The sequence below is a fragment of the Salmo trutta genome, chromosome 40, assembly GCF_901001165.1.
Source record: "Salmo trutta chromosome 40, fSalTru1.1, whole genome shotgun sequence".
NCBI classification, from domain to species: domain Eukaryota; kingdom Metazoa; phylum Chordata; class Actinopteri; order Salmoniformes; family Salmonidae; genus Salmo; species Salmo trutta.
In genome coordinates this window covers 9,952,823-9,980,723 of record NC_042996.1, presented here as the reverse complement: position 1 = coordinate 9,980,723, position 27,901 = coordinate 9,952,823, and the positions used below count along the sequence as shown (strand labels likewise).

The following is a 27,901-nucleotide window of genomic DNA, read 5'->3' as shown; positions in this document are numbered from 1 at the left end:
CATAGGCGTACAGAGGCCCATTATCAGCAACCATCACTCCTGTGTTCCAATGGCACGTTGTGTTAGCTAATCCAAGTTAATCATTTTAGAAGGCTAATTGATCATTAGAAAACCCTTTTGCAATTGTGTTAGCACAGCTGAAAACTGTCGTCCTGATTAAAGAAGCAATAAAACTGGCCTTCTTTAGACTCGTTGAGTATCTGGAGCATCAGCATTTGTGGGTTCAACTACAGGCTCAAAATGGCCAGAAACAAAGAACTTTCTGGAACTCGTCAGTCTATTCTTGTTCTGAGAAATTAAGGCTATTCCATGAGAGAAATTGCCAAGAAACTGAAGATCTCGTACAACGCTGTGTACTACTCCCTTCACAGAACAGAGCAAACTGGAGCTAACCAGAATAGAAAGAGGAGTGGGAGGCCCCAGTGTACAACTGAGCAAGAGGACAAGTACATTAGTGTCTAGTTTGAGAAACAGACGCCTCACAAGTCCTCAAATGGCAGCTTCATTAAATAGTACCCGCAAAACACCAGTCTCAACTTCAACAGTGAAGAGGCGACTCCAGGATGCTAGCCTTCTAGGCAGAGTTGCAAAGAAAAAGCCATATCTCAGACTGGCCAATAAAAATAAAATATTACGATTGGCAAAAGAATACAGACACTGGACAGAGGAACTCTGCGTTGTCAATGCACTTATTGATGATGCCGATGACTGAGGTGGTATACTCCTCAATGCCATTTATCAATTTTACAAGAGATTCTCCAGAGTTGAAATAATTCAGGCACTTGAAAATAAATGCTAGCCGTACTTTATCGAAGGCTTTCTAAAAATCTGCTATAAAGATTATGCCTGGTTTCCTTGCATTCTCATAGTTTTCAATTATTTACAGTATAATAATTGAGTCATGTTTTCTCCATTATGTCTTCCTTCTAAGAATCCTGTCTGATCATGATTAATAACATCCTGTAAGACTTGTTTAATTCTATGAGCAATACATTTTGCCAATATTTTTGTGTCGCAACATTGAAGGGTGAGGGGCCTCCAATGTTTTTGTGAGACTGGGTCTTTATACCGGGGGCACTACTGAGTAATCAACTTTTATTTTTGTGTGTCAGACAGCATCTGCTAAATGACTTAAATGTAAATGTACATGAATAATTAAGACATTCTTCATTAGTGAAGTTCAAGGAACTTGAAAATAAATTAAAAATAACATAATTTTGCTTCTTCATTCAAAATGTCCTTTGGTGAGACAATGGATCCATAATTTGTAACTATTTTCTGAAGGTTCTTTTTGGTGGTGAATAAATTCCTTAAACTCCTTTTGTTTTGCATCTAAACTATTCAGAACTTCTGTAGAACATTTATCAACACCATTGATGTGTAATGTTAGATGTTCTATTTCTGCTCTAAGTCTTTTCTCTGTTGACCCAATCCATTCAGTTGTTTTTGGTATGAAAATGTAATTGAATGATCTCTAAAGACGCACTTAAAGGCATCCCGTACGATAAGTGGATCCGCTGTACCCGTATTATGCAAGAAAAAAATATGTTAGACCCTCCTTAGTTTTCTTAAAAAATGTAATGTCTGTCAACAAACTGATCTGATTTCCAATATTCCCGCCCTCATGGAAAGTTTGTCCTAGTTAAATGGAGGGCTATAGGCTGATGGTCTGATCGCATTCAGTCCTCAACACATACTTTTTTCACCATAGAAAAGGATACCAGAAAGTAGTCAATCTGGACAAGGTGATTGGAACTTACAACTGCAGGAGGATGACTGCCCGCTGGCCTCTAGTCATCTTCCATAACATCATTGATGTGCCCTCATGCAATGCCTTCGTGATATGGAACAAGATCAACCCTACCTGGATGCCTGATAAGCGGAACAAGAGGACGGTGTTCCTGGAGCAGCTGGGAAAGGCACTTGTAATCCCACACATTCAAAGAAGGGAGCACCTCCCCCGCACAGCAGCCTCTGCAGCGCTTGTGAAAGCTGTTTAGGGGGCTGAATCTTGTCCTGATCCACCTGAGGCTGCAGCTGGGGCAGGCAAGAGGAGGAGATGCCAATTCTGACCCCCAGAGATGGACTGTAAAACAAATACTATGTGTTGCACATGTAAGAAATACATCTGTAACGTCCATGCACACACACTTGCATACTGTCCTACATGTATGAATTAGAGTTGATTGATTTATGTTCTTCACATTTTTTGATTTGTATCTATTATCTTATTTTATTTTGATTTATTGTTGTTGTTTATACACCTTGTGGGTGGGGGCAATGGTTAAAAAAATGGGAGAATACTAGTATTTTGTAGTTTAATTCCTCATTGTACAGTATATAAGAATATATCACTATGTTGCCAAAAAGTTCAAGACTGTTATTGTTTCCCATCAATAAAATGCATTCAAAATTACTTTCTGCACATTTCTGCTACTTTGTTAGGCTATACAAGTGCTATCTCTTGCTAAAAAATGTATGTTTACACGTATGCAGTACCTTTAGCAATAATAATAATAAAAATAAACCTCACCTTTAGTAAAGAAAACAATTATGGCAGGTGTGTTGTTATAAAAACAATTGGTGTCTACTGATTAAATGCAGTCTTTCTGCATTGTGAAGAGGGAAACCCCAGATATTCACAAAGTTTGTGATGAATGACAGGTTGTTTCTTCATGCAAAATAGATTTGGGGTTTAAAATTCAATTAAGCTGCTTTATTTTAGGGGTTTAGTGAAGACGGATCATTTTTTACCCTTAGGACAAGGGGAGAATACAGAATGTTAAGACAACACAAGGGTTAAGCCTCCATATATTGGCCAGTTCCAACATGTCCATAATATTCCTAATCACTTTGAGCGCCAAAGGGTGTTAGTTGGTAGTATGACACCCTTTAGGGTGTGTTGATGTACTTAAAACTGTGTTGTAGTCCCCTGTCATTATAATAGAGTTATTTCAATTTTGGTGACTAATTAGATTATTGAAAATATTTTCAAAGAAGTTTGAATCATCATTATTTAGTCCATATAGATTTATGAGCCATAACTGTTTGTCATCAAGTAACATATTCAAGGCAATCCATCTTCGTTGAGGATCTATTTTAATTGATTGTACCTCAAGATCCAAATAATTTTTGAGTAGGATCATAACACCATTTGAATTTCATAACCCATGCTGAAATACATTTTACCATCCCATTCTTTTCCCCAGACCTCTTCATCAGAAGATATTGAATGAGTTTCCTGAAGACAATAAATATGGTCATCCTTCTCCTTTAGCCATGTAAAAACAATCTTCTTTTCTTATTATCAGCCAAACCATTGGAATTACATCTGGCTATACTTAATTCACAGATCACCATGATGGGTTACATTTTAAGATACTGATCCTTGTCCTTACCATCATTTTTATACACTGTAAGTCAACCTTCAGTTGTCCTCCAATACCTCTACTACAAAAACAAAAAAACTATGAACAAAATACATTTACCCCCAAAAATTCGAATCCCTATCCTAACCGGTCTCCCTAGTGGAGCATGGACCCCTAGTGTTGCTCCCAGCATGAGTCCATGTTGAACTTGGCAATTACTACACAAAAACTAATAGAATAAATACATTATAACACTCTCATAATTCAATTGTTTGCTACATGCAATATGTTTTGTGGACTTCACCTGACAGATGTTGCTCTCTGGTTTTGTAATGATGAAACAAATGTGTGGTTTAATTTATTCTGCCACTGTGTCTTCTTATTGTCTCGGTCTTTAGGCCTAAATATCACGGTGTCCAAGCATATGAACTAACAGGTTATAGAGCAAACAACGCAATTATCACAACACATACTGTAGGTTGTAATATGGCTTTTTCTGGATTGGTTTCCCCGGTGACTTTACTTCCTATTGTAATAATCAATATGAAGAGTTTTCTATTCAACGTTGATAGTATACTAGGCTATATCTTATTTTAAAAGTCGAGAACTGAGAGAGTATATCAGAATACTAAATATTAAATATAGAGCGAGGATATTAATAATTTCATTCAATTATACATGGAGCAAAATTGAACTATCGCTGGATTCAATAGTGCGCCAGAGCTCAAATCTCAGATTATTCATTTAATGAAGGGAATAACACAGTAGACTATCTTCCCATGACATTACACAAAGTGTGTGGGAAGCATGCATGTGTACATCTGTTGGACTGGAGTCTGATTGGATATTTCAGACCTGCTCTTTTCTGTCCATGTCATCTCATGGGATGAGAGGAGGAAGCAGGGATGTGTCCTAATATTATGGTCGCCGTCCAAGTGACTCGGTGGTAACGCGCATCCCCAGAGGAATTCTAACTGCGGTCGCCTGATCGCGCACACGTGCCTGCGGGTGACGCCTTTTCACCTCTTATTCAACACTTTACAAAACCCCATAAAGCTCACCCAGTATACTACTCCACCACTTTGACTTCCTAAATGCATAAAATATATCCCAAGGCAAGTGTAAAAACAATTCAAAGCAACTTACAATAAAAAAAGTATTATGGTAGTATAACGTTGAGCAAACCGTGCCCATGCGCACATAGGGTTGGTTCCTAATTACTCACCGAATTTGAAACAAATAATATGCCAATACCTTTAAACCATGTGATATGCTATTATGACAATCATAACAATGCCTTTAGCACTATAAAATACAAGCAGAGCTCCAAAAGCGCCCAAGCAATCAAGGTAGCCTAAACATAGCGAATGTCCTTTTAATAGAGCAATGGTCAGGCAATAAACACATCACATTCGTTTCGAGTAAAACTAAAATACCGACAATCAAACCCCATATTGAACCAACGCCCATCACAGGGTCGCATTCACTGGCATGTCAACATTCGGAGGAATGGTAAAGGTACTTGCCTGGAATGTGTAATATCTTGTCCCGTTCGGCTGGTGCACCTTCGGAGAGTTGGTCCCGGTGCTCATATCTGAGAAAATCATATTTCCTTCGAAGCAATCCAAAAGTGGTCAGAGATTTTAAAAACCGATGTAGCCTATTCAGAATATCAAAACATGTGCTTGCACACATCTGGGTGCTGCAAATGATAACTTCAAACCTGTCCCGACCGAGTTCTCGTGGTGGCAGCACTCTCGGCACCGCACACCCACATCCGAGAGGGTTTAGGAAAGGCGACGCGCAACGGGCGCAATCGAAAAATGAGACCCCTCTCTCTCCGGTTTCTTCACAACCGATCAGAGACGCAGTGGACGCTGCTCTCTACAAAGCAGGATGTGTTATCGATTGGCCGGCTGAGAAAAATTCGGTGCAATATAAGGGGGTCCATGATTGCCTTGCACTCGTCGCAAAGCACAATTCTGACAGTGCCTCGGACCAGTCCATCTGTTTGCCACGATAATCACCTCCCTCCTATCCGCCACTGCCTCCACGAGTAATTATTCTGAGCATCAGCGGGAGGCTAACCAATACCATATTGCCTCCAAAAGAACACGCAGAGTGCGTTTACAGGGGAAGGAACCTCTCTCTCCCTCTCTATGTTACTGTGAGAGATGATTGCATTCCTAAGGTATTCCTTTTCTCTCCAGAAAAGATGAGCATCAGTGTCCATGATGTGTGGGATATTGATGTGCCAGATAGTGTGTGTACTCAGTCATTTCAGTTATTACCAGCTCTCTATGTGTACTAAATGTGTACAGTGTTTAGGCTACGGTTTATTACAGCTGTATTACATGTACTGTACAGTAGGATACAGCTTCCATATCCCATACCGAAAAAAAGGACTTGAAATATACAAAATTGTCCAAATAATGTATTTCCATACAAATGTATGCATTCCAAATACATTTACAAATGCTATAACATCTGAAAATCTGTGTACGTGACCAATAAACTTTGATTTGATTATACTGTAGGCAACGCCCTCTTTCATTGTAAGGCGTGAGTGTGCGGATCTTGGCAGGCAGGAGCTGTGTGCAGTAATGACTTCACTGGGGACCAGCTAGCAGCACCTCCAGCACAGAGCACATAGCACAGCACCTTTCAGCTCTGCAGCTCTAGCCTGAGTCAGGCAGATCTCCCTAAGAGAGATCCTTACAGAAGGAGAAATAGAAGGAGGGAAAAAGAGAGAGGGAGAGATAGAGGGATGGAGAGACAGAGCGGAAGGGAGGGGGAATGGAAGGGGGGAGAGAGAGAGAAAGAGAGAGAGAGGGGGAGAGTAAGATGTTCAAGGGAGGTTATGTGGGACTAAAGGTCGAACCGTGTAGTCACACACAGAAATGTCTTCCTCTACATCTTCTTTTCATTAGAGGATGTGTAATCTGTAATCAAAGGTTATAAAACCGAACCTATGTAGTATTACACTTGGTCTGCCTTGAACCAATTCCAAAGCCTCAATCAGACCACTTGCTCAAAATCCATTTCCAGAAATCTTCAATATCTTCCATATTGATTTTTCCCCTGCTCCCTGAGTTCTCTATAAAAGAGAACCGTTTCATTCATTTAAGATGAATGCAGCATTGACCAGGAGCAGCTTTTATCTACCATTTTATAAAGTGGAGGACATTTAGTTCCATAGACTTCCTATGAGGGGGATGGCCTGGTGTGGCCTCATCCAATTTCCTCCCATCGACTGGCTCCTCTCTCTGGGAGAATACAAACTGCCATTGTTGAATTATGTAAACCAATTCTATGGTCAAGGTACCAATAGTCCATTTACTGGACTTTATTCAATAAAACATTTAAGACTTATTTCTTTCTTGTTTAAAGGGATACTACAGGATTTTGGCAATAAGGCCCTTTATCTGCTTTCCCAGAGTCAGACTAGTGGATACTATTTGTATTTCTCTGTGTCCAGTATGAAGGAAGTTAGCGGTAGCTCGCAAGCCAATGCTAAAATGCCGTTAGCACAATGACTGGAAATCTATAGGAATCTGCTCGAATGTAAAACCACCTCATTGCCAAAATCCCGAAGTATCCCTTTAAACCCAATGCGGACATCCTATTAGAATGTCTTGGTATGCTTATTAAAAGTGAATATTTATGCGTAACGCATTGCAACAATTTACTCTTAAAACTGACTCGCCTGGATAAATAACGGTAAAAAAACATAGCAGACTTTGTGGGTGACCTTGATTCAGTTGAGCATAGAACCATGCTGGTGGGATATGGCGTCGAGAGTATCAAAGCATACGCTCTTTATATTACAGGTTTTTCTTTAGTGCAACTAGCGCTACGTCAGATCCTATGAACTACAGTTCAACAGTGTTAGGGCCAATACTTTATATGTTTCTGACCCCATCGCTGGAAGCACTCCAAACCATTCATAGTTTGCTACACGGCAAGCCGGGGCACAGAAATATCCTTTTGGTCTTGACCTTAATTGCATGATAACCCTCTTCAAAATGAGATGCTGTATCAGTCGGCGGCTCAGACTGGGCGAATAATAATATGATTCTGGTAATTACGGGAGCGTGTGGTAAGGCTCTGGTCATCAGCGCTTTGAAATGCCTGTGGAAATTAGCCTTAATCGAGAGACTATCGCGTCTTAACGACCGTCTGATTCCCCAGGGCCTCTGCTCTAATAAGAACCGATGACATCGTGCTGAAGCTGCTGCAGCCATCAAGTTAAAGTCATGGAAATGGAAACGGGCAAAAGACAAGGGTTTTAAACGTTATCTAATTCTCCTCTCTCCCCTTTTGTTTCCATCCATGGGGACCTGAATGCTGGGAAGTGGAACTGATGCTCCACGTCCTCTACCCCCTACGCAGGGAGATGCCAGGGCAGAGCTGGGCACAGACAAGGCAGATGGGGCCTAGTATCCAGAGCTCTGATTGGATAATGAGCCATTGCCTGAGCATTTGCACACAGTAGTATAGCTCCCAGGGGCGATAGGGGAGGAGAGAGTCTGTCCGTCTGGGCTGTGGCCTCAAGCAGGCTGAGCCGCTCACCACCACATAAACACAACCAGCCAGATGTGTCTGTCTGTCTCAGTCTCTCCTCAGTCACTGTTGTCATGCTTTAATTCCATCCATATGTAATGTACGCAACATCTAGGAAGCGATCTGTCTCTGTCATTATCAACAGTTGTGTTGGGGCATCTTTACGGTGCTTGCTAATTTCCATCCATATCGTCTTGAACGACATCAGTCCTTTCTACAAGGGAGAAGCATCAGGAAGACAGACATATAAAGATGACACCCAAGAAAACTTTAAACGTTAAAAATGACTAGAATCCCCCCAAAAATTATGGGTACAAACTGCAGGAGTGGATCCATTTGACTGTGTGCTCAGTTTCTGGGGGAATTACACTCTTACCCTGGGATAAAGGCCAGTTAGTGTGACTTGAACTGCTTGTCAGTTTGAGTCACACCTGTCTGCAAGAAAGGTGTTTTGATGGACAATTGGCTCGCTGGTCTAGCATTGTTTCCTAGTGTGACTGGGATAGTAGCACTGTGCTCTGCACTGTGTACTGTACAGTGCTATGCTGTACTGGGCTGAGCTGTGCTGTGCAAGAGTGAGGACATACAGAAGGATCATGGGAGCCTGGGGTTACTAAGCCTGGCCGATCAGCGGTCATGCTCACAGACCTGTCTACAGTGGCCAATGACATCATCATACAGATGTGCAGTGGGCCTGGCTTATGCCCCTGGGAGCTGATTGGCTGTTGAGACAGAGCGCTGAGCTCTCAATCCCCTGTGTGTCTGGACGGCCTGCTCAGAACAGCGTTGTTTAAGTCCTCATAGGAACACTGCAAATCTGACACACGATCACAGACACACACATTTCATTATATTCGATTGCCTTAGAACAGTTTTACTGTAAATCAAAATAGGAGATAACTGCAGCACAGGCTATTGTCATGTAGTAAACGGTATTACTTTTGTAAATACTGCAAATTTGCAGTAATAAAAGTGGTGTTGATTAAAAGTCAATACATACTGAAGACCCTTCATCTATTCAGCTCCATTAAAGCAGAGCATGCCCAGAGAACAGCCCTGCTCGTTAAGACGAACACCTGAGACCGGAGTGTGTGTGCAGAGTATTCACACACACACACACACACACACACACACACACACACACACACACTTGAACAGATAAGCCCTGCTCATTAAGACAAAGACCTGAGTATGTGCAGCACACAAACACCTCTGTTGGAATCCATAACACATACACACACAAGGCTGTTTCATCAATCAAAGCTCAATGTCACGATCGTCGTAGTGATTGGACCAAGGCGCAGCGTGAGTTGCGCTCCACATCTTTATTATAACGTCAAACTTCAGCAAAATACAAAAACAAAAAATGATCAAACGAAACGTGAAGACAGTGAAGTGCAAATAGGCACCTAAACAAAAACAAGATCCCACAAACACAGGTGGGAAAAATAACTACTTAAATATGATCCCCAATTAGAGACAACGATTACCAGCTGCCTCTAATTGGGAATCATACAAAAAACCCAACATAGAAAAAGAAACTATAACACAACATAGACATAGATATATATATAGTCTTCCCTGTAGCTCAGTTGGTAGAGCGTGGTGTTTACAACACCAGGGTTGTGGGTTCGATTCCCACGGGGGGCCACCACAGAAAAAAAAAAATGTATGAAATTGTATGAAATGTATGCATTCACTACTGTAAGTCGCTCTGGATAAGAGCGTCTGCTAAATTACTAAAATGTAAAATGTAAATATACTAGATCACCCCCTAGTCACACCCAGACCTACTACACCATAGAGAAACAATGGCTCTCTATGGTCAGGGTGTGACACTCAAACCAATCAATTTTGCGTTGACAGCCTGTGTTTGATCATTCCAATGCTCTAATCTTCGAGGCCAGCTGACAAGATAGTAGCATTGTTAGTGTGTGTATCAGACTAGAGGAGAGAGCTGGGTTTTCTAACCACGGAGCACAGCTAATATGTCATTAAGCAGGAATGCGCGGCGTTGCTTTGAGAAGGCCTTGTTAGAGACACATAAGAATACCTCATTAAAATCTAAGAAGGTAGAACGCATGATACACATTATGGTTAATGAGCTCCTATTCCCATAGAGATAACAGAGGAGGAAATACAGAGGAAAATAGAATGTGGTCTCTTTCAGGTCTAATACTACAGAATACCTTATAACATCTCCACTATGTTCTGTAATGAATTATCTACTAAAACACACTTACAAATTCTTACCTGTCACGTTGTTGGTGTAGCATTCACAGTGAGGACTAGGCAATTCACATTGATATTTTCTGAATCTAAAAACGGAATTAACATGAATAGATAGTTCTATTATTAATGAGGCATTGGACACCATTGATAAGACAACCATTATCTTTCAGATCGCATTATCAAGCCACTGTTCCAGGGTTTGATAACCGACACAAGCTGTCAACCAACAATATTAATATATTGAGATGGAGATTGGTGTCTGATTTTTCCTGTTATTATCAATCAATCAATCCAATGTATTTGTAAAGCCCTTTTTACATCAGCCGATGTCACAAAGTGCTGTACAGAAACCCAGCCTAAAACCACAAATAGGAAGCAATGCACCAAAGTCATCTCAACGCAGCCCCCATGCTGTCCAAATGGATGACGTGACACACCTGAGCTGAAGCCCCAGCGATACAATCACTATGGAAACCATGACACTCGGCTTGCAGAGAACACGACATACGCAAAAACATATGAGAATGTGGCAACACACAATATATATGCATGAAAAAGTGAGAGACGTGTGGTAGGTGTATGCGGGTTTGTGTGTTGAGATGAAGGTGTGTGAGTGTGTGTGTGTGTGTCTCTGCCTGTGTGTTTGTGCATCTGTGCGTGACCGTGTGTGAGCATGCAAACATGTTTGCGAAGTCATATTTTGCTGCAAGCTTCTTTGATCAAACAGCCACTTATACTGTTTATGCAAATGTATTGAAAATGAGGCACAGTACAGCAAAGAGAGGCTACAACACAAAGCAGTCATATAACTACTGGGGTAAACTCCACTGAACTTCCTAGGCTATCCATCCAATATGGAACATTACCATAAAGCAATGAAGGTGGGACGAATAAATACATCAGGAACAAAATGTAAATAAGTGAAGACTGAAATATAAGTTTGAATATTAAAAACACCATTTCAGATTGTGAATGTGGCACTTCAGCAGCACGCTGGTTTAACCATGGCATATGGAGCTGCTGAACGGCAACAGAGTACCCCAATTATGTGGTTACATAAACACTCCTACACCCTCTCCCCAGGGGGATTATTGAAATGACAGAAAACTATTCTGTGCCAAAACCACAAACAATTCTGTAAGTTGGAGTTCATCTGCCCTCTCATGCAACGGAAATATACGGAGAGGATGATGTTGTTGGAAGATGATATCTGCTGAGCTATAAGCAGCATTACTTCCAGCCAAATCACGCTAATCATCCAAACATTGTGTGAGACAAGCAATTCACCTTCAAAAGCATGTTTATCGGCTGTATGACTGCAATGGCTTGTCAGTTTCCGACTGTTTCTTCTCCTCCAGTTTGGTAAGTCATCCTCATATGCAGAGGCAGGAAGCTACTGCACCTTGCTACAGGCTAGCTATCAAATCATAATGATCTCCTGTTACATCAAATACATCGGAGACACTCTTTACAACGTCTCCTCACGACACAAATAAAAATGATGTGAATCAGTATTACAGAAACAAAAAGAGACTTGGTCCATACTACTACATATTCATTAGGTTTGCTGCGGAGGCATCTTTCCACGGATTGCAACATCTTGAGGAAAACCTCATCAACCATGTACATTAAACCAATGTGATTCAGGACAACGTGCCAAGTTTCCCCTTTGCATTATTCAATGGTCGTACGTATGTGACCACGCATTCATTCCAAAGCCACCACCAGTGAGTCAAATGAAATCTCCTTGATCCTCCAACCTATCAGCAACCTCCAACATACAGTATGTCATATACCAGAACTTGGCACAGTTTGGAATCAAATGGCATGATTGGATGATCCCGCAATACGGAGCTGGAGGTAAACCTCCAACAGTCAGGAGTTCATGGGGACGGGTCGACTGCATGCTTGATATGCAGCACATGATAGATCTCACTGGGGAGACAGACATGTTAGCATTAGCATTTCTACTGTCACTGTGCATAGAGACACACAGGAAAGAGACAGAGACATGCTAGCATTACCATTCATACTGTGACCATACACAGCACACAGTGTGAAACATAGGCAGCCTTAACAAGCTGACTGGAGACAGAGCCAGGCTTCAAGACGTCAGGCTGGGCTGTCGCACAGTACCGACAACAGCTCCCCAAAGGCCGGGCCTGTCAGTTAAGCTAGTACTAAGTTTGCACAGAGCCATCCACAGGGTGTAGAGGAGAAGAGAGACAGATTACAGAGAAGGAACAGATCAAAATATGCCATGAACAAGCTCCCTCGGTGCTTCACTGTGAGGAAAGCCTAGCGCCGTTATGAAAGCCTAGTTCCTTTATATTTCATGATGGAGCAGGAGTTGCAGTGCAAATTGACTTGATAATACATAATAATGTTATATCTAGCAGAGCCCCCTCCTACCGCTAGCTCCTCTTGTCTGTGTAATGTGTAACTTCCTGTGTAATGTGAAGCAGCCATCCTATTGGCCTGTCGGTGTTGAGAGGACCCCTCCAGGCAACTGTCACGCCGCCACCCTCCCAAATCAGACGTGTCAGAGCCTAATTGGGCCGTTCCCCGCTCTAACGCTGCACGCCAAATCCTCTACTGGCTGTGCTGGGATGATCAACAACAAGTCACTTTCATGTTAGACTGTTTTTCTGCCAAATTAGCCCACAAGATACCTTTCACAGCCATTATTGTACCGTATGCTTCCTCTGTCTCCAAAAACACTCCCAGCGTTTTTGTAAAGTTCCACTGCCATGAGAATTTTTCCCAAATGAACCAAAACAGACACCCAAACAAGGAGTTACATGATGGTCGGCCAAAACAAAATGTCTGTCTTATCTGAGTGGGAGATTTTTAAGCCATGGCTATTGAGCTTGGGCCAGACTTTTTCCTGACCATGTGAACTGACCAGGAAAATATCTGGGCCTTAACTATAGTTTCTATCTAACTACGGCCCACCGTTTTACCTGGACATAGTCGAAGGTCAGGAAACAGGGACCTGGTCAAGGCACTCCCCACCAATGAACCTTCTTCAACCGGATCTAAACTAGACCTAGAACTGCAATGGCATATTGATGGTGTCAGCACAGGTACAGGGGTAAGAAAAAGTAGGTGAACCCTTTGGAATTACCTGGATTTCTATATAAATTGGTCATAAAATTTGATCTGATCTTCATCTAAGTCACAACAATAGACAAACACAGTCTGCTTAAACTAATAACACACAAACAATTATACTTTTTCATGTCTTTATTGAACACACCGTATAAACATTTACAGTGCAGAGTGGAAAAAGTATGTGAACCCTTGGATTTAATACCTGGTTGACCCTCCTTTGGCAGCAATAACCTCAACCAAACATTTTCTGTAGTTGCGGATCAGACCTGCACAACAGTTAGGTGACATTTTGGACCATTCCTCTTTACAAAACTGTTTCAGTTCAGCAATATTTTTAGGATGTCTGGTGTGAACCGTTCTCTTGAGCTCATGCCACAGCATCGCAATCGGGTTGAGTTCACGACTCTGACTGAACCACTCCAGAAGGCATATTTTCTTCTGTTGAAGATTTACTTCTGTGTTTTGGGTCGTTGTCCTGTTGTATCACCCAATTTCTGTTGAGCTTCAAATGGCGGACAGATAGCCTTACATTCTCCTGCAAAATGTCTTGATAAACTTGGGAATTCATTTTTCTGTCAGTGATTACCTTTTTTTCTCCAAACATAGTGTTGTGTGTTCCTTCCTTCCAAATAACTCAACTTTAGTTTCATCTGTCCACAGATTTTTTTGCCAGTAGCGCTGTGGAACATCCAGGTGCTCTTTTGCGAACTTTAAACGTGCAGCAATGTTTTTTTTGGACAGCAATGGGTTCTTCCGTGGTGTCCTCCCATGAACACCATTCTTGTTTAGTGTTTTATGTATTGTGGACATGTCAACAGAGATGTTAGCATGTTCCAGAGATTTCCGTAAGTCTTTAGCTGACACTAGGATTCTTCTTAACCTCATTGAGCATTCTGCGCTGTGTTCTTGCAGTCATCTTTGCAGGACGGCCACTCCTAGGGAGAGTAGCAACAGTGCTACCAGTGCTAACAGTAGCAACCTCTCCATTTATAGACTACTTGTCTTACTGAGGACTGATGAACATCAAGGCTTTTAGAGATACTTTTGTAACCCTTTCCAGTTTTATGCAAGTCAACAATTCTTAATCTTAGGTCTTCTGAGATCTCTTTTGTTCAAGTCATGGTTCACATCAGGCAATGCTTCTTGTGAATAGCAAACTCACATTTTGTGATTGTTTTTTATAGGGCAGGGCATCTCTAAGCAACATCTCCAATTTCATCTCATTGATTGGACTCCAGGTTAGCTGACTCCTGACTCCAATTAGCTTTTGGAGAAGTCATTAGCCTTTTTCCAACCTACACTGTGAATGTTTAAATGATGTATTCAATATAGACAAAAAAAATACAATAATTTGTGTTTCATTAGTTAAAGCACACTGTTTGTCCATTGTTGTGACTTAGATCAAGATCAGATCAAATGTTATAACAAATGTATGAAGAAATCCAGGTAATTCCAAAGGGTTCACATACTTTCTCTTGCCACTGTACGTACGTGGCCAGCCCTAACAGAAAGCCAGGGCCTGTCACTCACTCACCCTGTTGCACAGGTGTGACATCACCAGAGCCCTGGTGGCTGGGTGGGACCTCATTGTACTGATGGGATGTGACACAGGGAGCGAGTGGCATGCAGGGGCTCCCACGCACCTTTTCAAGGGTAAAGCCACCGCTTTGACAGACGATGTGACAGGCATTTAAATAGAACCCACAGCTCCAAAGCTCAGCAGCTGTCTCGGTCTCCTGCTACTAAGACGACTGTAGTCTACTCACATCAATACAGCTCAATGAAACAGAGGAGAACCACTTCTTTGACAATGGATTGAGAAGTGCTTTTGAAAATGTACCTATTTTTTCTTGTTCACATCAATGCAGATATCTCTCAATCTCCCTCCCTCCCTCTCTCTCCCTCCCTCTCTCTCTCCCTCCCTCCCTCCCTCCCCTGGTGAGCTGAAAATCTCCCGGGGTGACAGATTAGAACTGATGTCAAAGGGCCAGGGAAGCAGGGCACGGCTACAACACACACAGTGGAAGGATAAACCCACTCTGCCTCCCTTCCTGTCTCTATCTCTATATCGCACTCCCTCACTCTCACCGGCAGACATGTTTCATGTGAGAGTCCTTTGAGGTTCAGCTCCTGATGCCAACAAGAAAAACAGCAGCACGGTTGTTTTCAGGGTTTACTGTGTCTTATGTGGTGGTTTTGATGAATCCATTCATTCAGCATTTGGCTTGTGTGTGTGTGTGTGTGTGTGTGTGTGTGTGTGTGTGTGTGTGTGTGTGTGTGTGTGTGTGTTGCTTTTTGGGTCAAAGGTGAATGCAATCAAAAGGATCCTGTTTTCATTTAAACTGTACTATTTCAAAGCAGGTTGTGCAAGACAAGTGTTCCTAGTTGGCACTGAGCGGGAGGCCTAAGGGGATATTTTCAAGAACATACACTTAGTTGTTAATATGCAGTACTATGAATGAAGGCATTGCTCATGGGGAAATTCCCAAATACCTCTTGCTTTGGAACAACAAAGATACGACTGATTCTGCTTGGAAGCTCATTTGAAAGGCAGACATATAGACATAGTGGTATGATTTCAAAGAATACGACTATGTTATGTTTACATACTGTGGCTAAGTTAAAAGGTTCCACTGGAACACCCCAGAGAGAGCTGAGGGTTGAAGAGACAGGAGATGGAGGAGATGGGTTTTACAGACCCTTTACTGAGACATGCAGTGGTGGGGGTTTCCCTCTGGGTAACTGAGTCCTCAACCCCAATACCTGATGCCTGACAGACAAGAGAAGCACAGGGAAAAACCTCCTGATGTCTCCCATCTCTCATCTCCCCTCTCTCTGACCCAGACACCTCCGCGCCATACTGGGGGAAGTGGGGAAAAGTACACGTACATGTACACACGTACACACACACACACACACACACACAAAACACGTCAGGACTAGTGGAGGTCAGGCAACTGGGGAAAATCACACCCTTTGCAGCCTTGTGATGAAATGAATGCAATGCACCACATCCCCACAAACACACTTATTGGGAGTGGGAGGAAGTTCCTCTGCTACGCTAGACAATAGGTTATATTGTGGCCTAACCCAACCATCCACAAACACGCCCGATTTGCTTTAATAACGGTTTGACATTCAGGACTTGTAACACGCGGGCGTTTGTTGTTGAACATAACGCTGACTGAGTTTCTCACCAGAAAATATTTATGCCGAGAGTTCAGCCAACACGCGGAGGTTACGGGAGAAATGAGAAATAGGAAGTAATCAAAACCATCTGAGGAGAAACGCCGGGAAGAATTCCAGGTGGGAGTTGCAATCATAAAACATTGCATTTCAAACCAACACACAAAGCAGGCCTCTTCCATCACCATTTTGTTCCCCCAGTCAGCAGTTTCATCATAAAGCGCTGATTTAGGCATATAGGATGTCAATTAAGGTAGTCAGCACGGTCAATCATGTGTATGTGTGAGTGGGGCCAGCCAGCGGTTAAGTACAGTACTGTGAACATCAACTTCACACAAAGGGTAGTGAGATGTACAGGAGTATTAGCACCTACGTGGGGGAGTCTGCCCGTAAAATAAGGGTTCAAACCAATGTAAGTACTAGAGGTTACAGGAGAATGCTATGACCTATGATGTGTGTGCGTTCGCCATTCATCTACGTGGGTTTAGATTAGCGACACACAGAAGATATACAGCAACCACTGTACGTCCTGGGAAATCAACAGTCAATGCTCGTGCCAAACGTGGGCATTGTTCCAGTGTCTGAAACAGAACCCTGAATATGCCCTGATGTGCTGCAGACTCCCACCGGGTCGTGCGAAAGCAAAAAGGACAAGCAGCTGCTTTACAGTGCTGCTGATTAGAAGACAGGTCCGTTGGTCATGTAAAGCTAACGACTGATTCATACAGCACCACAGTTAGCTATTTATACAGCTCCTCAGTTACCTATTTATACAGCACCACAGTTACCTATTTATACAGCACCACAGTTACCTATTTATACAGCACCACAGTTACCTATTTATACAGCACCACAGTTTCCTATTTATACAGCACCACAGTTACCTATTTATACAGCACCACAGTTACCTATTTATACAGCACCACAGTTACCTATTTATACAGCACCACAGTTACCTATTTATACAGCTCCACAGTTACCTATTTATACAGCACCACAGTTACCTATTTATACAGCACCACAGTTTCCTATTTATACAGCACCACAGTTACCTATTTATACAGCACCACAGTTACCTATTTATACAGCACCACAGTTACCTATTTATACAGCACCACAGTTACCTATTTATACAGCACCACAGTTTCCTATTTATACAGCACCACATTTACCTATTTATACAGCACCACAGTTACCTATTTATACAGCACCACAGTTACCTATTTATACAGCACCACAGTTACCTATTTATACAGCTCCACAGTTACCTATTTATACAGCACCACAGTTACCTATTTATACAGCTCCAGTTTCAACGCTACATTCTGTTCGTCCCGTTGGACTGTTCTGAAGGTCAGGCTGTTTTGCAGCATGTCTCACCAAAGCATGCATATGCATCACCTGGTAGCCACATATAATAGATTATGAAAGCGGAATGCTTGCAGTGAAACTTGAATAATATATTTGGTTAATTATTCAATCAAAAGTAACGTCAAGGTAAGACATAGCGAGGCAGTAGACCTGTATCTCTTCAAGTTCCCAAACTGTCTGGCGTACGGCTATATTCTCTGGGGGTATGTACAGTCGATTTTGGGAGGTTCTCTCTGTTTCGTGATAGAGTTACAGATCCTACTGGGCACCAGTCCATGAAGAGGTCAACACCCCAGACCATGGCCACTAAGATCACCTTGACCACCATTAGCTCTCTGAGGATTTCAACAGGCTTGACTGGGGGATTGACTCCTTAACATTGCACTGTGAAGGCAGTACAGTCGACACACTCTAAAGCCAAGGCCACTGTTTAAATTCAGCCCCGAGAGCTGGACAGAGGAGAGCCAACATGGTAACTTAGTCAATCTCCAGGGACCTGAACCATACAGCATCGGACCGAACACCCCAGAACAGCCTCATAGCCACAATCGGCCATTTCAACAGCCTGAACCTTTCACTTTGTTAGGTAAGCTAAAGGATTGGCTGGCGAAATGTAACCGCATAGACAAGGCTATGGATGCAAGGATTGACAGTCATAAGATTGGCATGATAGTAATATTTACAAACCATCCCACCAGCCAACCAGTCAAGCCCACGCCAGGTGAATGTGTTCTTCCATCATGAGGCCAGCAGTTTAACAGCCCTGGCTTACTCTGTCTGAGCTAACGCATTGAAGGGAGTCATTTTAGTGGGCAGATGAGCAGCTATTTCCCCCTGTCTGTCCCTGTCAGGGTGGTGAGCAGCGTGAGGAGGAGGAACGGAGGTTTGACAGACGGGCGCAAGGCAGATTTAATACCAACTAAAGGAAAAGGGGAATGAACCTTGACAGCTCCATTGAATACAGTAGCCGCCAACAATCACAATAACACTCTCTCTTGTATAATTACTCATGCCCTCTGATGCTCCTTCATTCCCAGTGGGACACATTACAAAGGATGTTTGGGAGGATTTGTACAGGGCTAAGCAGAATTGCCATCATTATACTGATGTTGATAAACAAGGATGGAGTAATCACATTCGACGTAACTTTAATTAAGATTGTCTCTTCGGTTACGACTCTTTGGTTACGGGTTCGACCCAATGGGGCGTTATTCTTCTAGGTCTTCTAGGGAAACAGAAACCAGGTGGAAATCTGGGCTTAACCTTGAGCAGCAGAAACAAAGTAGGAAATTGACGTGATCAATCTTCCCTGGCGCACTAACACGTCTTTTCATCCCGGGTGTTAAGCGTCTGTGGGCGTCTCTTCTTCTCCTCTGATTGTTTTTACTTTATTTGCAAGTTCAAGCTCATCAGTCTTCTGGCCGGCTGCATGGGGGAGGAGGAACAATCTCATCACTTTCTAATTACAGCCCCCAGCACCGAGACAAATGCTGCAGCTCCCGGATACAACAGCCTGCTTTTGGGACACAAATATGATTTCTGCCGCTTCTTCCTCTCGCTCTACCCCAGAAAGTCATTAAGAAATCAAATAAAGGGCAGAGGAAAGCCGGTTAGAGCGCTGCGTTGGTGGGGCGGATGGGGGCCCTAAAACGGAGCACAGCTGACACTTCGGGTGCTCCTGATATTTGGATGAGAGATAGCACAGTGAAAGACCACATAACTATACCATTACACAACAAAAAGTGAACTTATTATACCATAACTTCAAGTAAAACCTGTTGCTGTATTTATGAAGAATGCCTGAGTAGCAAATGTCTTTGTTTTGGAAAAAGTTAATATGAACAAATCATGGCTAAGAGCCAGCCATTGATGCAAGAAAACAGTACAAACTATTGAACATCTAAGTTAGTCAACAAGCAACAAACAGTTTTATCAACAGCCAAAAAAACGTGTTTTCACTTCCCAGTCTCCATCCCTAAAAAGTCATTAAAAGATTGGAGTAGCAGGCAGGCGGCCTAATTCCCTGAAGGACAAGTCATCACGTCTGAACTTGAGTGATGGGAATGAAACACGTCCCCACTCGGTTTCACAGACAGAACAAACCGTGTCCCCATACAGCCTATCCATTCTCCCCCATGTGGACTCACAGCACTAAGTCTCCTGAGCTGTCAGGGGAGGCTGGGGGCCAATGGACAACCCACTTGATCACACTCATTAATTGGCCACCTGACAGCCAGAAAAACACACATAGACAGAAACACACACATGCATGCGTGGGCACATGCACAAACACACATGCAGCCACAAACGCACACACACACACACACACACACTGATGATGGCGACCTGCTCAGGCTATGACACATCATTTCCCAATGTATTGAAAGAAAGTGGGCTGTATAGACACATCACAGCCACTTCATTGCCCCATTATGCCCAATGGAATCAAACTCAACTGAACAAGCAGTGACATCCATCACTACTGCATGGACCTACAATTAGTCACCCTGGGCCTCCAATTAGTCACCCTGGTCCTCCAATTAGTCACCCTGGGCCTACAATTAGTCACCCTGGGCCTCTAATTAGTCACCCTGGGCCTACAATAAACCCCCTGGGCCTACAATAATCACCCTGGGCCTACAATTAGTCACCCTGGGCCTCCAATTAGTCACCCTGGGCCTACAATTAGTCACCCTGGGCCTCTAATTAGTCACCCTGGGCCTACAATAAACACCCTGGGCCTACAATAATCACCCTGGGCCTACAATTAGTCACCCTGGGCCTACAATTAGTCACCCTGGGCCTCCAATTAGTCACCCTGGGCCTACAATAAACACCCTGGGCCTACAATAATCACCCTGGGCCTACAATTAGTCACCCTGGGCCTCCAATTAGTCACCCTGGGCCTACAATTAGTCACCCTGGGCCTACAATTAGTCACCCTGGGCAAGGTAGACATATTTCCATGTAGCCTACAGTGGAGCCATACGACACCATGGTGAACCCATGGTGAAACAGAGACTGCTATTGCTGTGGTCAGTAAATGCTGTGGTCAGTAAATACTGTGTTGAGCTCCTCTGTGGAGATGGATGGAAAAAGGAAATCATGCTTTGACACTGGATGGTCCGTTAGCCTGATAAAGAGCATTATGGAGTCTGAAGCACTGCACTGACAGTAATGGCCGTTGATTTATGGCCCTGACTTGCCCTCCGCAGTGAAAGCCAATTCATATTCTACTGACAGAGCTAACCTGGAGGTATCAAGAGGAATGGCTGGGGGGAAATTATCATGGCTTCCAGTGGTGGACGGATCGTCTCTCGAGATCAATGGATTCCCAATGAATCAAGGTGAAGATGCTGCTAGTTAGAAGAGATATAAGGCTTTAAACCGCCGTAGCATGGCAGTGTGATGTCATGACTGTGGTGTTAACAGTGGGAAGCCGGGAGCTGATTACATTAGCTTGCATAATGTAGGCTGAAATCACAGTTAGTCACTGGCTGCATGTATTTCTTAGTGAACTCCACCCTCTGCTGTACATTTGTGTTCATCACATCACTCACTGGCATAGCTTCTCCCATATACACCCATGATCTCAATGTTCTAGCTATCAGGTAAGAATGTGCTTCTGCTTCATCCTTACATCAAATATCCATTTCTCTAGTTCAATTGATTAACTTTTCAGATAAGGACAGACAAGCTGAATATTTTTAATACAGCAGAAAAGGATACCTACAATTTAATATAGCAGAAAAGGATACCTACAATTTAATACAGCAGAAAAGGATACCTACACTTTAATACAGCAGAAAAGGATACCTACAATTTAATACAGCAGAAAAGGAAACCTACAATTTAATACAGCAGAAAAGGATACCTACAATTTAATACAGCAGAAAAGGATACCTACAATATAATACAGCAGAAAAGGAAACCTACACTTTAATACAGCAGAAAAGGATACCTACAATTTAATACAGCAGAAAAGGAAACCTACAATTTAATACAGCAGAAAAGGATACCTACAATTTAATACAGCAGAAAAGGATACCTACAATTTAATACAGCAGAAAAGGAAACCTACAATTTAATACCGCAGAAAAGGATACCTACAATTTAATACAGCAGAAAAGGATACCTACAATTTAATACAGCAGAAAAGGATACCTACAATATAATACAGCAGAAAAGGAAACCTACACTTTAATACAGCAGAAAAGGATACCTACAATTTAATACAGCAGAAAAGGAAACCTACAATTTAATACAGCAGAAAAGGAAACCTACAATTTAATACAGCAGAAAAGGAAACCTACAATTTAATACTGCAGAAAAGGATAACTACAATTTAATACAGCAGAAAAGGAAACCTACAATTTAATACAGCAGAAAGGAAACCTACAATTTAATACAGCAGAAAAGGATACCTACAATTTAATACAGCAGAAAAGGAAACCTACAATTTAATACAGCAGAAAAGGAAACCTACACTTTAATACAGCAGAAAAGGATACCTACAATTTAATACAGCAGAAAAGGAAACCTACAATTTAATACAGCAGAAAAGGAAACCTACAATATAATACAGCAGAAAAGGATACCTACACTTTAATACAGCAGAAAAGGATACCTACAATTTAATACAGCAGAAAAGGAAACCTACAATTTAATACAGCAGAAAAGGATACCTACAATTTAATACAGCAGAAAAGGATACCTACAATTTAATACAGCAGAAAAGGAAACCTACAATTTAATACAGCAGAAAAGGAAACCTACAATTTAATACAGCAGAAAAGGATACCTACAATTTAATACAGCAGAAAAGGAAACCTTTTGAAACAAATGTTAACATGTATCCTTAAAAAAATACTAATTAGTCATGAAGTAAGTTGCCCATTGAGACTAGACATTTATTACCTGCCAATAATATTATATATTATAGAAATCACATCCATGTGTATTACTCAATTCATACAGTAGATGGCAGAATCACCTAACAATGAAAACCCTCAATGTTCACTATGGACTCTTGTAGGAGACTGCAGCGAGAGACATCTCCAGGAAGAGAAGAGTCTCAAGTGGCTCTGTCTTCAATACAAGCCCATTCTCAACAGGCACAAGGAATAGCAAAATCACAACCTTACCCCAAGAAAAACTGTATCAAACCGAACGTGATTCATTAAAATGATATCAATCCAAATAGCATCCGCCCTGCATCTAGCATACACACTTCACATCAGTCTTCACATTAGTCCATTCAGCCCTGTGCTGATCCACCCTGCAGAATCTATCAGGGACTGTCTTGTCCACTGAGTCTGCACAACAGCAACCAATCAGTACACAGCAGTCTCCCTGACCAGGCCTTGACATCAGGAGGAGCAGATCAGAATTGAATGTCTCACTGTGGAAACAGCCCTGTGCAACACCATACATATTATCCTTCTGGTAACCATAGTCCCTAGCAGTGTAGTGGATTACACCATCCCTCAACAACCTGTAGGTAGGTAGAGGGGAATGGAGGAGGCATGTACTCCTGTCTCAGCCTTCAGTAATTATCCTGCAATAGTTTGTGTCGTTGGGTTAGGGTCAGTCTGTTATATCTGGAGTATTTCTCCTGTCTTTTCCGGTGTCCTGTGTGAATTTAAGTATGCTCTCTAATTCTCTCTCTCTCTCTTCTCTCGGAGGACCTGAGTCCTGGGACCATGCCTCAGGACTACCTGGCCTGATGACTCCTTGTTGTCCCCAGTCCACCTGGTCGTGCTGCTGCTCCAGTTTCAACTCTTCTGCCTGCAGCTATGGAACCCTGACCTGTTCACCGGACGTGCTACCTTGTCCCGGACCTGCTGTTTTCGACTCTCTCTCTACCGCACCTGCTGTCTCCAACCTTGAATGATCGGCTATGAAAAGCCGATCATGGCCATGTTTTGTTATAACCTCCACCTGGCACAGCCAGAAGAGGACTGGACACCCCTCAGGGCCTGGTTCCTCTCAAGGTTTCCTCCTAGGTTCCTGCCTTTCTAGGAAGTTTATCCAAGCCACCATGCTTCTACATCTGCATTGCTTGCTGTTTGGGGTTTTAGGCTGGGTTTCTGTACAGCTCTTTGTGACATCAGCTGATGTAAAAAGGGCTTTATAAATACATTTGAATGATTGACTTCAACCTGTAGGTAGAGGGGAATGGAGGAGGCACTACAACCTGTAGGTAGAGGGGAATGGAGGAGGCACTACAACCTGTAGGTAGAGGGGAATGGAGGAGGCACTACAACCTGTAGGTAGAGGGGAATGGAGGAGGCACTACAACCTGTAGGTAGAGGGGAATGGAGGAGGCACTACAACCTGTAGGTAGAGGGGAATGGAGGAGGCACTACAACCTGTAGGTAGAGGGGAATGGAGGAGGCACTACAACCTGTAGGTAGAGGGGAATGGAGGAGGCACTACAACCTGTAGGTAGAGGGGAATGGAGGAGGCACTACAACCTGTAGGTAGAGGGGAATGGAGGAGGCACTACAACCTGCAGGTAGAGGGGAATGGAGGAGGCACTACAACCTGTAGGTAGAGGGGAATGGAGGAGGCACTACAACCTGTAGGTAGAGGGGAACGGAGGAGGCACTACAACCTGTAGGTAGAGGGGAATGGAGGAGGCACTACAACCTGTAGGTAGAGGGGAACGGAGGAGGCACTACAACCTGTAGGTAGAGGGGAATGGAGGAGGCACTACAACCTGCAGGTAGAGGGGAACGGAGGAGGCACTACAACCTGTAGGTAGAGGGGAACGGAGGAGGCACTACAACCTGTAGGTAGAGGGGAACGGAGGAGGCACTACAACCTGTAGGTAGAGGGGAATGGAGGAGGCACTACAACCTGTAGGTAGAGGGGAATGGAGGAGGCACTACAACCTGTAGGTAGAGGGGAATGGAGGAGGCACTACAACCTGTAGGTAGAGGGGAATGGAGGAGGCACTACAACCTGCAGGTAGAGGGGAATGGAGGAGGCACTACAACCTGTAGGTAGAGGGGAATGGAGGAGGCACTACAACCTGTAGGTAGAGGGGAACGGAGGAGGCACTACAACCTGTAGGTAGAGGGGAATGGAGGAGGCACTACAACCTGTAGGTAGAGGGGAACGGAGGAGGCACTACAACCTGTAGGTAGAGGGGAATGGAGGAGGCACTACAACCTGCAGGTAGAGGGGAACGGAGGAGGCACTACAACCTGTAGGTAGAGGGGAACGGAGGAGGCACTACAACCTGTAGGTAGAGGGGAACGGAGGAGGCACTACAACCTGTAGGTAGAGGGGAACGGAGGAGGCACTACAACCTGTAGGTAGAGGGGAACGGAGGAGGCACTACAACCTGTAGGTAGAGGGGAACGGAGGAGGCACTACAACCTGTAGGTAGAGGGGAACGGAGGAGGCACTACAACCTGTAGGTAGAGGGGAACGGAGGAGGCACTACAACCTGTAGGTAGAGGGGAACGGAGGAGGCACTACAACCTGTAGGTAGAGGGGAATGGAGGAGGCACTACAACCTGTAGGTAGAGGGGAACGGAGGAGGCACTACAACCTGTAGGTAGAGGGGAATGGAGGAGGCACTACAACCTGTAGGTAGAGGGGAATGGAGGAGGCACTACAACCTGTAGGTAGAGGGGAATGGAGGAGGCACGACAACCTGTAGGTAGAGGGGAACGGAGGAGGCACTACAACCTGTAGGTAGAGGGGAATGGAGGAGGCACTACAACCTGTAGGTAGAGGGGAACGGAAGAGGCACTACAACCTGTAGGTAGAGGGGAATGGAGGAGGCACTACAACCTGTAGGTAGAGGGGAACGGAGGAGGCACTACAACCTGTAGGTAGAGGGGAACGGAGGAGGCACTACAACCTGTAGGTAGAGGGGAACGGAGGAGGCACTACAACCTGCAGGTAGAGGGGAACGGAGGAGGCACTACAACCTGTAGGTAGAGGGGAACGGAGGAGGCACTACAACCTGTAGGTAGAGGGGAATGGAGGAGGCACTACAACCTGTAGGTAGAGGGGAATGGAGGAGGCACTACAACCTGTAGGTAGAGGGGAATGGAGGAGGCACTACAACCTGTAGGTAGAGGGGAACGGAGGAGGCACTACAACCTGTAGGTAGAGGGGAATGGAGGAGGCACTACAACCTGCAGGTAGAGGGGAATGGAGGAGGCACTACAACCTGTAGGTAGAGGGGAACGGAGGGGGCACTACAACCTGTAGGTAGAGGGGAATGGAGGAGGCACGACAACCTGTAGGTAGAGGGGAACGGAGGAGGCACTACAACCTGTAGGTAGAGGGGAATGGAGGAGGCACTACAACCTGTAGGTAGAGGGGAATGGAGGAGGCACTACAACCTGTAGGTAGAGGGGAATGGAGGAGGCACTACAACCTGTAGGTAGAGGGGAATGGAGGAGGCACGACAACCTGTAGGTAGAGGGGAATGGAGGAGGCACTACAACCTGTAGGTAGAGGGGAATGGAGGAGGCACTACAACCTGTAGGTAGAGGGGAACGGAGGAGGCACTACAACCTGTAGGTAGAGGGGAATGGAGGGGGCACTACAACCTGTAGGTAGAGGGGAATGGAGGAGGCACTACAACCTGTAGGTAGAGGTGAATGGAGGAGGCACTACAACCTGTAGGTAGAGGGGAATGGAGGAGGCACTACAACCTGTAGGTAGAGGGGAATGGAGGCTCCTGCTCCATGCAGGGCTGTGGATCTTGGGTTGTATGACCGAGCAAGTGTGCGTACATCAGAGGGTGTCAACTCTTTGAGTGGAGGAGAGAATGAAAATCTCTCTCTCTCTCTCGCCTCTCTCTCTGTGTGTGTGTGTGTGTGTGAACTCTGAGAGGGACAGTAGTATCTGAGGGGAGAGCTGCCAATCAGCAGGCTACAGCCACCCCTCTGTAAGAGAGACTTGACTGACTGTGCGTCAGTGTGCACTCCCATGCAGTGATGCGCAAGTGAGTGTCTACATCAAACCTTTTGTGTAAAATAGAGCAATACAATATTCTACATGAAATACACCACCATTTTGGCCAGAAATCCACTGTATACAAATCAAACGCTGCACGGTTCCCTTCTATCAGCATAATCTGCTGCAGTGATTAAGTACCATAACACTTAGTCTCCCTCTGGACAAATCGTGGACAAACATTGGCCCTGCTCCCACCCCTGGCATTGGCTCAAACAAAAATACGGTTGTCTCCGCTTTCGCCTGCGTGGAAATGAGGCAGCAAATGACCTTTAGCAATGTGACATTTCACAGCCCCGCACTACGACATGGGAACGCTACTGAGGGGACAAGAGTGTGTGTGGAGTGTCGATTGTGTGTGTGTGTATGCCAGTGTGTGTCCAATGTGTACTTCTAGTCTGAGTAGGACCCAGATGCCCTGGCATTAGCAGCCAGCCAGAGCCTCTCTCTATCTCTCTCTCTCTCTCTCTCTCTCTTGCCTCTCTCTGCCTTTACCTCACACTACCTCTCTCGCTGCCTCTCCCGCTGCCTCTCTCGCTGCTTCTCTCTCTCTCTGCCTGTACCTCACACTACCTCTCTCACTGCCTCTCTCGCTGCCTCTCTCGCTGCCTCTCTCTCTCTCTCTCTCTCTCTCTCTCTCTCTCTCTGCCTTTACCTCACACTACCTCTCTCGCTGCCTCTCCCGCTGCCTCTCTCGCTGCTTCTCTCTCTCTCTGCCTGTACCTCACACTACCTCTCTCACTGCCTTTCTCGCTGCCTCTCTCGCTGCCTCTCTCTCTCTCTCTCTCTCTCTCTCTCTCTCTCTCTCTGCCTTTACCTCACACTACCTCTCTCGCTGCCTCTCCCGCTGCCTCTCTCTGCCTGTACCTTACACTACCTCTTTCTCTACCCATCTCTAGCCTCTCTCTCTCTACCTCTCTCTGTAGCCTCTCACTCTCTACCTCTCTCTGTAGCCTCTCACTCTAGCCTCTCGTTCTACCTCTCTCTATATATACCCCTCTCTCTCTACGTCTCCCTCTACCTCTTGCTGCCTCTCTCTCTCTCATCTGTCTCTCTCTAGCCTCTTTCTCTCTAGACTCTTT

General features: G+C 44.1%; 1 protein-coding gene across 7 annotated transcripts in view; it reads right to left on the bottom strand.

Annotated features, from left to right (window-relative positions):
- The window catches only part of LOC115180006 (liprin-alpha-2-like), a 230,844-nt gene that overhangs the window by 147,856 nt on the left and 55,087 nt on the right, over positions 1–27,901 (bottom strand). The window contains exon 1 of one of the 7 annotated variants that reach the window (XM_029741857.1): positions 4,895–5,396. The exons of 5 other annotated variants lie outside the window; for them this stretch is intronic. In XM_029741857.1, the coding sequence (XP_029597717.1) occupies positions 4,895–4,975 (81 nt within the window). In that variant the 5' untranslated portion in view covers positions 4,976–5,396. Of the gene's footprint in view, positions 1–4,894; positions 5,397–27,901 lie in introns of those variants that run through there. One more of the 7 variants, XM_029741859.1, reaches the window with a different exon arrangement.